Source organism: Embiotoca jacksoni, unplaced genomic scaffold (assembly GCF_022577435.1).
Source record: "Embiotoca jacksoni isolate LCO1_2020_lvr unplaced genomic scaffold, fEmbJac1.0.p SCAF_46, whole genome shotgun sequence".
NCBI classification, from domain to species: Eukaryota; Metazoa; Chordata; class Actinopteri; family Embiotocidae; genus Embiotoca; species Embiotoca jacksoni.
Window position 1 is genome coordinate 170,535 of NW_027185399.1, and position 14,029 is coordinate 184,563.

The following is a 14,029-nucleotide window of genomic DNA, read 5'->3' on the forward strand; positions in this document are numbered from 1 at the left end:
ACTTTACAATTTCCCTTACTTTTTCTATTGCTCTGAGTTGAAAAAAAAAATGTCCCGTCTGTAAAGGTATTAAAGTTAATATACTTACTTAAACTTGATATAAGAAAAAGTACAATAAGAGAAAGCACACGGACAGACACCAAAAACATGCACATATATATTTAAAAAAAGACACATATGAGAACACCTAAGCTCATGTGTCTCGCGCGCACGCACACACACACACACACACACACACACACACACACACACACACACACACACACACACACACACGGAGAGTCATAATTACCCGTTCGCCCCCTTTGTGCTACAGGTCTCAGCTTCATCCCGTCTGCAGCCTGTGAAAGCCATTAGTTTGAAATGGATATTCTAACCAGAAAAAGGCAAAGACGGTGACAGTTCCAGGGAGAAAAAAAAAAAAAAAAAACGAGAGAGAAACTCATCTTTGGTCATCAGCAATTATCTTTTATGAAAGCTGCCAAACGGGAACCTGGTGGAGGAGAGGGTGGAGGGGGATAATTGGCCTCAGCCCCCTTCACAGAAACATACATTTCCCTAATTGCGTATAATTGTGAAGTGAGTTCTTGGCGTGGAGGACGGAGGTAATTGCGAAAGGGGGGCCTGCCGCCGCCGCCGCCGCCGCCGCATTTGTCCTGACCACTGAAGGAGCCCCATCAGCCATTCATGAAGCCTCTCACACATGGAAACATACATACACACACATGCGAGCCCCCACCACCACCACCACCACCACCACCAACACTCCCTCCCCCCACCCTACATAGACAAAGATAGACCTTCATTCGAGTATATAAACGTACCTCGACGCACGTATTCAAACGCACACCTGCTGAAGCACATTCGGGGTACGTTGCGCAACTGTTGGAGTCGACGCACACTAAACGGACACACAAAGGGGAAACAAGACACATCTGGACTTTCGAAAAGATCTATTAATGTCTACCATCACAGGAATTCCGATTTACACACACACACACACACACACACACACACACACACACACACACACACACACACACACACACATATATATATATATATATAGAGTATATTTCTTACTTTATTCTGCCAGTTTCTTTGTTAGAAAGTTAACCAAAGTTTGCTTCCAAAGTATATAAACTATTTGACCCTTGGAACAAATGAGCCTCCTTTTTTTTTCTTTTAAAAGCACAGTAGGCATTTTTCTAAGGATTCTTCGCAGACCTCAGCTCTCTTCTGCTAATGCTTTTATTGGCCCAAAAAAAAAAAAAATATATGAAGCACTCTGCGGATTAAGACTTTTCAGTAGCAGGTGCTTGAATAGCGGAGATATACCGTAGGTGTTGGATAAAACACTTCATTGATGCCGTCCCACAACACCTGGCCCAACTGTACCGATCGAAAGCTTCGCACAAATTTGACCTGGTGAAATTTTAATGTCAGATAAAAACTGGATTCCCCAACAGTATTATTTTTTTTTTTTACCTTCTTTTATCAGTTTATTTGAAAGTTTCAAAACTTCTAAACCAAACAAGAGCAGCATCTTTTAAAGAATAAAATGTTGTCTCTCCAGCTCCTACCAGCTCGTAGTGAAGGAGGAGCGCAAGTCCAAGACCCGGCGGGCCGCCCCCGAAGCCCCCGAGTGTTTCTCCGCCCCCGTCGGCTTCCGCAACGCCTCCGTCTTGGACTCGCCCTACTACATCGCCGCCGAACTGCCGCCGTCCAGCCTCACGGTCGTGCAGCCGTTCACGGTGGGCGACAACAAGAGCTACGGCGGTTTCTGGAATCCGCCGCTGTCGCCCGCCAAGAGCTACAGCATCTACTACCAGGCCATGAGCAGAGCCAACGGGGTGAGTGTCAATCCTCCAAAACGTAGTTACCAGGATATGGAAAGAGAATTTTTCAAAGGTGGATTGGTCAAAATGGGATTTGACCATGAGATTAATATTAATGCTTAGTTTAAGTGAAGGTTTTATCCAATGGAAACAACTTACATTTTTGTTGCACATTTCCTGAAAGGCCATGTGTGTGTAATTAGAATATCTCCTGACCTTCGGTGCCCCTACATGTTGTTTAAATACGATGCTGCGGTAGATTATTGAGACAAACCATCTTAGTATCACGCAGAGCAGAAAACTGCTAATCCCTTAGTACACCAGTGTAATTTGAAACGTTTGGCCACACCCTAATTTGGTGACGTCACAGCAGGTGAGAAAAAAGGTCCAAACATCAAGATTACAGTAAAGCGAAGAGTTTGAAGTGGACATAAAGTTCAACATTATCTTTCACCTTATTAGAAAATAATAACAAAATGAACAGAAAGGAAGTTTCCTCTGGGCATCTTCACTCCCAGAATGCATCTGTTTTCTTTCTCCTTTTTTGGTCTGCTAATTATATACCACCTGCGAACACAACAACAACAACAACCACGCCCACCTCCCCAACCCGCCTCGTTTCTCATAACTCACTCACAACTGGAAGTTGGCTTTTTGAATTTCCAATTTCCATAACACTCCCAACTCCTTCGAGGCTCGCTTTAATTCCCCCCCCCCCCCCCCCCGCCGTAACCACGGTAACTCAGTTTTGAAAAGAGAAAGAAAGAAAGAGAGAGCGAGAGAGGCCGGGCGAGCCGGCTGATGTCGTGATGTAATATCCTCCTCCAGAAAGCAGATTTCCCACAATGCCCTCACAACGGAGAAAGAGGATGTGCGCGAGTGGGTGTGAGCGGATGATATCTCGCATGACTGAGAGACTTTGAGCAGATGAGCGTGCTTTTAAAAAGTATTAGTGCTTTTTTTTTTTTGCATGTGGATGTCACTCGTGTCTGTGTGTGTGTGTGTGTGTGTGTGTGTGTGTGTGTGTCTGTGTGTATGTGTGTGTGTGTGTGTGTGTGTGAGTGTATATGTATATGTGAAAACCCCCTAAATCTGGTCACGTCAGCGTTCCACATTTGATTGGATCCCAGTCAATCCAATTAGTCTGAGGTTTGTTTGGATCACGGATTCGAACGTTGTTGGGGGCTCTGTGACGAAAAGGTAAATAAAAAAAAGCAAAGTGCACGTGCGCAGTCAGCGTAACCCAGATGATTTGATAAGGAAGTCAGGCACAACAAAAATTGACACACATAAAAAATAAATGGATTTTTCTTTTCATCAAATGAAATGGGACATAAGTATACGTGTTCCAGGTCATGTCATCATGTCATCCATGTCATTTCTTTCCAATAAAAAAAAAAGTGTCACCAAAGCTTAATTTAAACATATTTTTGGAGTATTTATGAAATTATTGATTCCTTTATTGTTCTTAAGAGGATAGTTTTAATATTTTAAATTTTTCTGAATTGAACCCAAATCTTAACCGAAACACAAAAATCCACTAGCAACTTATCACAGTCACACATTTTAAATAGACGCATTTCATTACGTGACTTAGATTGGGAAAACGTGGGATTTTTTTCCAACGGTACTTTTAGGCGAGTTAGCCGGTTCTGAGCGCTAAAAAAAAGGTCAAAGAAATATATTTGAATTAAGTGTGCTCCTGAATAAAAAACATGCTCATGCAGACATGCTCACTCTGCTCTGAACACATAATCTTACAACGCAGTTCCACAGCAAAGCGTGTAATACGTACACCTGTCCACTAGGGTGAAGCGTGTCGACGTCACGTATTTCGCCTCGTGAGTCATATCGGTGTCACGTGCGCTTAGGAAAACAAAATCATTTGGAAACCGACGTGGTTGAGGTCAGGCAAAACTTAACTTTTAAGAAATAACCACGTGTTTCATGCGAACATCGTAATAAATGCACACTGGCATTAAACTCATAATCACGTGATCTGGGGAAGTTAGCGGTGACGGTCAGACACACAACAGCCCATCAACGGGTTGAACCGAGCTGGTTGTGGCTGAAAGACGCGTCTCCTTTCTCACAAAACGACAATAAAAGCCGGTTCTAATTGTCTAATTATCACTAGACAGTCACACACAGGCTACTGAGACATTAAATTGGCCTGCGGATCTGCTGTGAATTAAGCCGCCGAGCCACAAAGAGGAATGTCAGTATTTTTTTATTAATAATTTAACTGTCTGAATTCAATCTCTTCATTATACACCGATGCAGTGAGGATATGTGAAAGTGATATTTTTGTCAATCAAGGATTTAAGTTATCTGCAGTCTCCCACAAAGTCCTGTAATTTTTCTAATTTCTTCGCTGTCAGTCATGTGTCAAATTGGAAAAGAAAAAAGAAAAAAACTCTTCATTTACATTTTAGAGGACTTGGCCGGTTTGTCGTAGTTTGATCCTATGGATGAAAGCCTGTTTTCTCATTCGTCGCCTGTCTTGGATAATCTGGCTAATTTTTTTTATTTTTTTTCTCTCTGAGCTCCACCTGTCCATCATCAGGAGAATGTCTCTCTTTCCTCTTTCTTCTTCATTTTCTGTCACTTTCTCTCTTGAGAAACATTTAGAAGACATTTTTTTTTTACTCTCTCTCTCAATCCACCCACTCTCCATCTCTGTCTCTTTCTTCTGAGAGACAAGAAATTCTCCACTTTCGTGTTTTTTTTAATGTCTCACCTCCCTTTCCCAAATTCCCTCCGTCTTGCTATCTCTTATATTCCCAGCATGTCTTTTCTCCGTCCCTCACATCTGCTCTTAATCTTCTCTACCTGTGCTCTCATTTAACCGTTCACCCTCGATCTTTTGTCCACTCTTTTTTTTCTCAATCTCCATCCTTCCTCCTCTAGATCTGTGCTTCTTTCATCTCTCTTGTGTTATTTGTTCGTTCACCCTTTTCGACTCTCAAACCTCCCATCTTGTCTAGTTTTTCATTCCTCTTTATTTTTCCCTTTGGTTTTCATCATTTTCATCTTATCTCGCACTCTTTCCTCCTTTTCCTTCCTTCCTTCCTTCCTTCCTTCCTTCCTTCCTTCCTTCCTTCCTTCCTTCCTTTCTTCTTTGCGTCCTTTTCCTGTTTCCACCTGTACGCGAGCCTGGCTGTGCTGACTGTGGTTTACAGCTTAAATGTCCCTGCCGTGTTAAAAATTGGTTGTTGTCAGTGGATTTGACTCGATTTGATAGGAAACCAGGCGGTACTACATCCGGCCCACCAATAACCGTAACCTGACTCCACCACAGGCCTGTCAATCAAACAGACACGTCCAGAAAACTAATAAGAAGGAGCGACTTTAACTGACAACACCGGGATAACTCTATTGACTTCAATTGAAGTTGAATGGGAGTCAATGGAGCCAGAGGCTTTTTTTTGGAGCCGACCTCTAGTGGCACTCGGTGGTATTGCAGCTTAAGGCACTTCGGCATTGGCCTCATTTTGTTTGAGCCAGAAGCTACGAACACTTTTATAAACAGTCTTTGGCCTAGACCCGAATTCACTTATGAAATCTGGACTGGTTAACACCAGGCTACCTGTGCATCCCTTCTCATTCTTATCGTCCACCTGTTTTGTCCTCTCTTGCTTTTTGACTTATCCCCCCCCCCCCCCCCACACCACCACCACCACCACCACCAGGGGGACATCAGTCTGATGCTAGTCTCTCATCTCCCATCGTTGTGCCAATTAGTCGACGCTCCGCACATTAATAGACGACTCACCGACGGCAATCTCGATGTCTCCCTCGATGTTTTTGTGATGTCACGCAAGCATACACGGCACGCACACGCACACGCACACGCACACACACACACACACACACACACACACACACACACACACCACACACTTTAAAGGCAAACACACACACACACAGACAAGAATAAAGTGCCCGGGGCTGGAAGTAAAAGTAGTAAGAGCGAGAATGATTTGGGACTTAGGGAAGGGATGGGGGGGACAATTGTGGGAGGGGGAATAAAAAAAAGTCTAAAAAAGAGTGAAAGAGACTTTAAAGAAGATTTAATACCGGCGGCAAAAGATGGAAACCAGCAGGGATAAAGAGGAACGGTGGAAGAGCAGAGATAGGGGAAATATTGTGTTGAGGTCTATTGCAGGAAAAAAAAAAATGACAGTGATACATTACATTCAAACAAAACCACACGATCTCTCTAACCTTAACAGAAATGTCACTCCCTAAACATAACCAGATATAGGGGTCAGGACAAGAGGAGCAAAAGATGGTCAATGAAAGATGTTAAGAGTGAAACAAGACATCTAGATTTATTATTATTATTATTTTTACTCGTCCAAATGGTTAACAGCATCAGTTAAGTGGTTCAAATACGTGACGTGAAGGACCGAGATTAAAGGGAAAAAAGTTTGGATACCAAAAAGGAGGGAGAGAAGAAAAAGACAGATGAGGTTGGAACTGTTGGAAGGGAAAGACGGAGGAGGAGGAGGAGGAGGAGGAAGAAGAAGGCAAGAAGAAATGGGGCGAGAAATGGGACAAAACAAAAGGAAACGGTGACACACATGGAAAAACATGCCCTTCCAGCGGTGTGAAAAATGCCGCCAGACACCTTTCTTGACAAGTAAAAAGCCTCAGGGTTTGGTCAAGGTACTCTGACAATCAACGTCATTCACACACACACACACACACACACACACACACACACACACACACACACACACACACACACACACACACACACACTAAGGAAGCCTCAGAGTGCAGATTTTGGAGTTTGGAGGAAAGAGACAGAAAGAGATTTCACCAACTGACAGTCAATGTCAATCAAGATGCACTCAGAATCCATAAATGCTCTTTTATTGTGTGTGTGTGTGTGTGTGTGTGTGTGTGTGTGTGTGTGTGCGCACGTGTGTGTGTGTGAGAGAAACGCACACACACTTCCTCACCTTTGGCTTTTGGAAAAGTACTTGGAAATTTTGTGCGAACACGTTTCCATAGTTGCGTGGACGTGCATGCGACGGACTCAGTCCGATGCTCATCAGTAACGACCATTAGTCCAATCAACCAGCGTGTGTGTGTAATGGTGCGTTCAGGCAGCGCCGGGAAGTGGGAAAGTTCCCACTCGGTTACCTCCGACTTCCCAGTTGAGAGCTTTCCAGTGACAACGACAAAGTACAGGAAAGTGACAAACAACCCTCATTATCACCCGTGGAGGTCGTTATTATTTCTACGCTACATTTCTACGTGTCTTTTTTTTTTTTTTTTTTTTTTTAGCAGATGAAACAGCCAGCAAACGAACTTCATCGTACCTGCCGTGCGGGAGGGCCGTTACCACTTGTCGTTGTCTGTCAATATAGTTTATTCGTCTTGTTTAGCTGCACAACACCCTGCTCTAACTACTGTGACCTAAATTAGTCATGAAAATCTCAGACTTTCCGAGCGGGGAAATTCCCAGTATGCCCGGAATTTGGCTGGCGCCATCTTTGCTAGTTCGTGGCGGTTTGGAGGTAGTATTTGACCGTATTTGTGCGGGTGGGGATGGGGGGGCGGGGGAGGGGGAATGGGGGGGGGGGGGGATCATACTCGATCTGATTGGAAAGCCGGAGATGCTACATCCCGTCCACCGATAACCGCAACCTGACTGCACCCGCAGGCCTGTCAATCAAACAGACACGCTCCCAAAAACAGGTCTTCTTGAATCTTCTTTTCTAATGAATGAGGGATTATTTTCAGACGGACCGCCAAGAAAACTAATAAGAAGGAGCGACTTTAGCTAACAACACCGAGATAACTGATGGAGACATTTTATTGACATTGAATTTTAAGAAACTAGTTGAATGGGAGTCTATGGAGCCGGAGGCTTTTTGGAGCCGAGCTCTAGTGGCGCTCGGTGGTACTGCATCTTAAGACATTTCTGCACCGGCCTCGTTTTTCAGAGCCGGAAGCAACGAACACTTTTATTTACAGTCAATATGGTGTCTTTTTGTTTATCAGTTTCAGTCTGCGCGAGCATCAAGACGTTTGGTGCAAGAGAGAGTTTTTTTTTTTTGCCAAACTTAGGTTGTCAAAGAGATACAAAGAAAGAAAGGCTTACAGAGGAAGTTGTTACCCCGGGGTACCTCGGGTCTCCTGAGAATCCAAGCCAGTCAATCACAGCATCCATAAGTCGGGCAGAAAAACACACATGGTCGGAAAACATGCCAGTCTGTCCGATCGCTAACCCCACCAACTGTGATTGAAAGGAAAAAAAAAAAAGAAAAACAAGACAGGAAGAGAGCAGGAAAGATGGAAAGATTATAGATGGAGAGAGAGTGAGCGAGAGAGAACTCACCCACACAGCAGCTGCATCTCCCGTCCACACTTAGTATTCTCGTCAGGCTCGACAAAGTTAACTACTACAAACACGGAAACATGCACACTGTGTCTCCAGTGTCTCCCCCGTAAACAACTCCCCTCCTCTGGTCTCCAACCTCGCCGTATCAAGGCAGGGCAATAAATTGGCCCTACATTTATTAACTTTGCTTCTTGTAACCCCGTGAGGCTTTGGGCCCATTAGCATGAGCCAAGACGAAGGCAGCACTTCTGTTCACGGTGCCTCGCGAACCCGCGAACAGTCGGGTCTCTAAATGGGCCATAAATAGGCACGATAGGGCCAATTTGTAGGAAACACAAGCCGCTGGTGCTCAGAAAAGCGATCGTATTCCTGCGGCGCCTGTTGCCATGTACATGCAGGAAACACACGAGCATATCAAAGACGTCGGGATTTGACATATATTGCTTTTGAGGGTTCATACTTTAATTAGATTCTCTCTTACGGTCTATTTAGATGTATGCATCGGTAGCTCGGATGAGGTCGACAGAAGAAACGGTATATATATCTCTATGTATATATATATATATATATATATATATGATGCAATAATTCCACATAGGGATGTCACGATTGCACAGCTGTTGTAGTCCGTACTGGTATCATTAATATTCAACGACTCTAAATACCAAATTCGCGCACGTTTTATTTTGACAGACGGTAATAACCGGCTAACATTTTTGAGCAGCGGTGAGCTCATGTTACGAGCTACCTGCTACGAGCTGATGTTAGCCATTGTGGTGTAAATTCATGGTAAAGATAACATTTCAGGAATAACATTTCAATTTATTTTCGATCTTCAATCAAAACAGAAACTTAGTTCATGCGTTTAAATACAGAAATGCTGTCAAGTTTTTCCTTTCAGCTGTTCTGCTGGAGGTTTTCTCCATGTTGAACGAGGGTTTTTCCTTCCGCTCATTGGATCATTGTTAAGCTGTTAAGTGACTATCTATAATGACTCTCTTGGCTTTACTATGTTGTGCCCTGAGGTCGCTTCCATCCAATCAAAGAATTTCACCATACATGACTTTTAGTCTCTTTTTTTTTATTTTTTAAATGTCACAACTCAAAACCTGTTGCTTAACCTGCATTGGAAATATTGTTGATATCGTCCAGTATCTCCAATAACCTAAGGCATCTATGGTACCTTTGATAATATATATATATATATATATATATATATATATATATATAAAAGCAACAACAACAGGAAAACACATCCATACTTCAATATAGGATCAACCCGCACCAAGAAACCAAACATATAACAGTGTCGACAAGGTGAATTATTATCTCTTCCTGTTTACTGACGAGCACGCAACACAAAATGCAAACTAATCACTGCTGAAGACCATCTGTGTTTTCATTTTTTTGTGCGCTAACATGCATTCACTCTCACTTTTCTGTCGGCGCCCGCGATTGAATTACGTACGGGAGTCCAATGAGGGAATCGGATAAGGATGACAACAGAGTAGATGGGGAGCCGGGTATTTCGCCGGTTATTAGTCAGACAGACAGATGGAAAGCAGACAGAGACGTAGTGGAAGCAGGTGTGTTTATTCATGTGCGGAGACGTGCAGCGCATCCATCATCCGCGAGCATTTGTCTTCTCGGCTTTTTGGACACAATAATGCCAATAAGACATAACAACGTGAAATCATGTTGTTGTGTTTTTTTTTTAAATACTGTGGTGGAGTAAACGTGTCGTGTGTCCAGCTTCAAAAATCCTGATCTGTGGCTTTAGAAAAGTCAGTTCAGTTGACTTTTGGACGACTGCCACATACCGCTATTCAGCTATGGAACCTACACAATGCAAAGCAACTCGCAGGACTCTTAAAAACCATAAAGTTAACTGTAACTATTATGCAAATCAGAGCCCCCAAAAGAATAGATGTTTTTTTTGTGTGTCGCAGCTAACTAAGCAACAAGCTGTTACCGTTTGTCACCATCGATCTATTGTTCTTTTCTTTATCATTTTTTCTTTTTTTTTTTTTGCTAGATTACCAATTAATCTTTGTCTGCTTTTTAACTCTAAATCCAAGAAAAACAAATGAAGTTCTACTCTTGTTTTAACTGCCAGAATATAACTGAATTACAATCTTTGAAAAACATTTCTTCTCCCTAAAAAAAAAAAAAATTATATATATAAAAAAAAAAAGATTCAATTTCCACCCTTTCGCTGTTGAAGAATTTTAATATAACCTGAAACAAAAGCACCATTTGGAAGAAAGTGAATGGTACAAAGGGGGCCGGTACCAAGGGAGTGATTTTGTTCTAATGCTGAGGGGACAGGTGTCAGTTTTGGCAGCTGCTGTAGTCATTGTCTTTGATGAAGACGAATGGGCCAACATGTGAAGGAGGCCAATCTTGTGTATGACAAGTGGGTGAGATAGGTACACTTAGTGGTGACAGCGCATCATGGGGGAGAAGAAAAGAGGGAAAGACAGCAGCAAGGGGAAGGAATGAAAAAAAGAGCGGGTGTAAAAAGAAAAGTACATGTCGCTTCGGCTGGTGACAGCCCGAGAATGACGGGAACGGTGGTAGCCCCCAAACCGTGATACGTGGAGACAGAGGTTGTACCGACTTGGCAATTCGCAGGTCATATTTAATATTCCTAAACTAGAGGGGGACAATATGTGTTGCTAAAATAACTGCACTATATTTCACTGTATTTTTTTTTTGCGATAACAATATCCTGAACGATACTAAAAATATACAGAAAAATGTTGTTATTAAATTCAACAACATACAATTGCAGTAGAATAAGTTTTAGAGTTTTCTACATCAGCATAAACAGTTTGCTGTCAAATATTTTGTAAAAATGAAACAACAACGGATTTTGTAAAGAAAAGAAAAAGCACTAAAGAGAATAAATGATGTGTACTTTTGTTCATTAGTGGATGTGTATGGATGATGGATGTAATCGACACTAACGCGTATCGATCTTGATATTAACGACGTGTTTGCGTGCGCACGTTCTGAGAGAAATCAAGCAGGTGAGTGTATCGAAGAACGCGACGAAATCAGAAACTAATAACATGGTCTCATGATCTCATTGATCATCAGGACTAACATCGGCGCGGTGGTGCAAATGCAGAACGCCTTCAATCCACATATGGAAGCTTGTTTTGGCCCATTAACTACAAAATGTAATCAAAAAACGGTTTAATCACTGGTGACCAACTTCTGAAAGCATGACAGTGATTTTTAATTGATTTCCTGACTTTAAGACAAATCTCATTTCAGCTCACGGCAAAAACCAGGGTCACTCTTTTAGTTTTTACATTTTTAAATAGTGATCTAAAATTCAAATTTTTTTTTTCTCATTATTTTGAAATGTAATTTACAAAAAAAAAAAAAAAAATATCAACATGGCACTGAATTTATGAGGAGGAAGTGTTTGGAAACGCATTGTTTTTTTGATCATCAAATACTTGTATACTAACCAGCCTGATAATAAGCGTGTCCTCTTTACTGAATCAGTATTTACTGTTCACCTGGTGATTTGATTTGCTCGCATCTGTTGTTGCCGATACTGTCGTTTCTGTTAATCAAGGACATTTTTGAAACAATAATCTTCGCATACCTAGACTCACATTAATGGATGAGCGGTATCCTCAGTTGAGAATGCACAAGGTGATTGGTCCAAATGTGAAAAGTAAAGACACAATCCCATTTGCCAAAAGTTTTATCTTAACAGTCTTTTTTTTAATTTTTGTATTTGTCTCCCTCTTCTTTCCACAGGAAACCAAAATCAACTGTGTCCGCCTGGCTAACAAAGGTATGAGCACCCTTCCATTGATACTCAACCGACAGTCATGATGATACGATATTATTTTTTATGTCCGCTTTGTGTTTTTTAACCTTCTTTGTCAAGTTCGTTTTGAAGAATAGCGTTGTTACACGACCCCCCCCCCCCCCCCCCCTCTTAGAATAATCTTGAAGTGTCCTGAGTGTGTTCGATGAGATGAACACACAAACTCTACTGAAGAAAAAAAAAAAAAAAAAAAAAAAAAAGGTGAACCCACAACCATTAGCCCGGGCAAAACCCACATCCTGACCACGTTAACCTGCATGATTTCGTCGCATAGCATTCTCTCTCTTCATCTCCTCTCCTATAATCTCGCTCATATCTTCTATCTTTATTTATTTTTTTGGGCTCTTTCTCACTCTATCTTCCTCCAATCTGACGCCACTTCCATGCTGCTCATCGGGGTATAAAGTGGAACATCAGGGCCATCACATACCGATTGACCGCCTTCATTAAACCCAGTAGATGGAGGCTAAACTGTTAGCCCCCCCCCCCAAACCCATTTCATCCTACTCTGTTTTGCTCTCCCCGTGTCTCCCATCTTTATTTGGTGCTCATCTCTGGCAAATACACCCATTTGTGTGCCTGGCAATGTGCTCTGAAAGCTTTTCAGCTTTGCTATTGATTTTTTTTTTTTTCTCCCCGCCCCCTTCGTTCTCTTTTTTATTTCATTTTTTTTCATCTGCATCGAGTATTGATCCGACTCTTCCGCATCTTTTTTCTCTGTTCCTTCACTGTCTTATTAGTTCTGAAGCCGTAATTGCTCATTTGTGCACATTTCCTCTCTTTTCTATCATTCTTGTTTTTCTTGCTCTATCCATTTCCAGCCTGTGTTTTTTTCTGAGTGGGACGTACTGTGGGTGGAGGTCTTCAGTGTGCAAACACTGCTGTCTGTCTGTCTGCATGTATGTATGCTTGGGAAAAGACGAGCTTTCAACTTTGTGGCTGTGTTTCATATTACAAAATGCAAATTTTGTTATTTTATTTAAATTAAAAAAAAAAAAACAATTTAAATCTATCAATATCGCCAAAACTTCTAAATCTACTTTAAATGTATTTTTCTTTTTGAAAGTTTCTATTATGTGGGCAGCGTTCTGATGCAATGCAGGTGGCTAACCTTGCAAATGCCTGTGACTAATTTTGTTGCAATACCTGCTATCCTCTCGCTACAGCAGCTGATTTCTGGTTTGGTTCAGTTTGTTCTAATCAGTGAAATCAGCTGGTATGGCTTTTGAGTTAAAAAAAAAAAAAAAGATGCAGGCGGTGTTTTCAGGCTGAACTAATGTTTACTTATAGCTTGATGCATCTTGTCAGAGGACAGAGAACGTGAGTGTGAATTAGCAGGTAAAACCAAAGAACCACGTTTTCGGACCAGATGATAGAAGCTTGCAATTCAATAAAGAAGAAAAGTACAAAAAAAAACAGACAGAGGAGTGAAATAATACACGATACCTAAAGTGACGTTCCAGGACCAAAATAACTGAAGTTTAATAGCACTTTCTTAATTAATGCCTTGTCCTGCCAGCCTGTTGTTCCTGGTATGCTTTTATCTTCTCATTTTAGTCGCGCTGATTATCATTTTTACTGTTTAAACTTACTTGTCACCAGTGACATGACTGCCACTTATTAATTCATTTTTTTTGACAAACCCAAATTTGAGTTGTGTATCATTTCTTTCATGAGCTCTTTGCAGCCTCAACGATCTTAAGATTTTGAGGCAAGACTGCTGTACAGCCGCAGGTACACCTCGTTTTTTTTTTTTTCAACACTCCCAGAGAGACAGCTGAGCTCAATTTTAGGAATCCCATTCTCCCAGTTATGATATCATCTCAATAATTAAATGTTCTGTATTTTGATCACCCGTAAAAAATAAGGTCAGTCATTTTAAAAAAAAATGTTTTTAACCAAGGCTAAAAGCTGCTATTTCTGTGTGCTAGATACATATTTAATTGATATTTAGGTAGATAAATTGGAACAGATTTGGTT

The 14,029-nt window shown here is 41.6% G+C and overlaps 1 protein-coding gene across 9 annotated transcripts in view; it reads left to right on the top strand.

Moving 5' to 3' along the window:
• The window catches only part of ptprt (protein tyrosine phosphatase receptor type T), a 258,730-nt gene that overhangs the window by 126,354 nt on the left and 118,347 nt on the right, over nucleotides 1–14,029 (top strand). For all 9 annotated transcript variants that reach the window (XM_069169709.1, XM_069169711.1, XM_069169713.1 and 6 more), the window contains exons 13-14: nucleotides 1,577–1,853; nucleotides 11,977–12,013. In XM_069169709.1, the coding sequence (XP_069025810.1) occupies nucleotides 1,577–1,853; nucleotides 11,977–12,013 (314 nt within the window). The remainder of the gene's footprint in view (nucleotides 1–1,576; nucleotides 1,854–11,976; nucleotides 12,014–14,029) is intronic.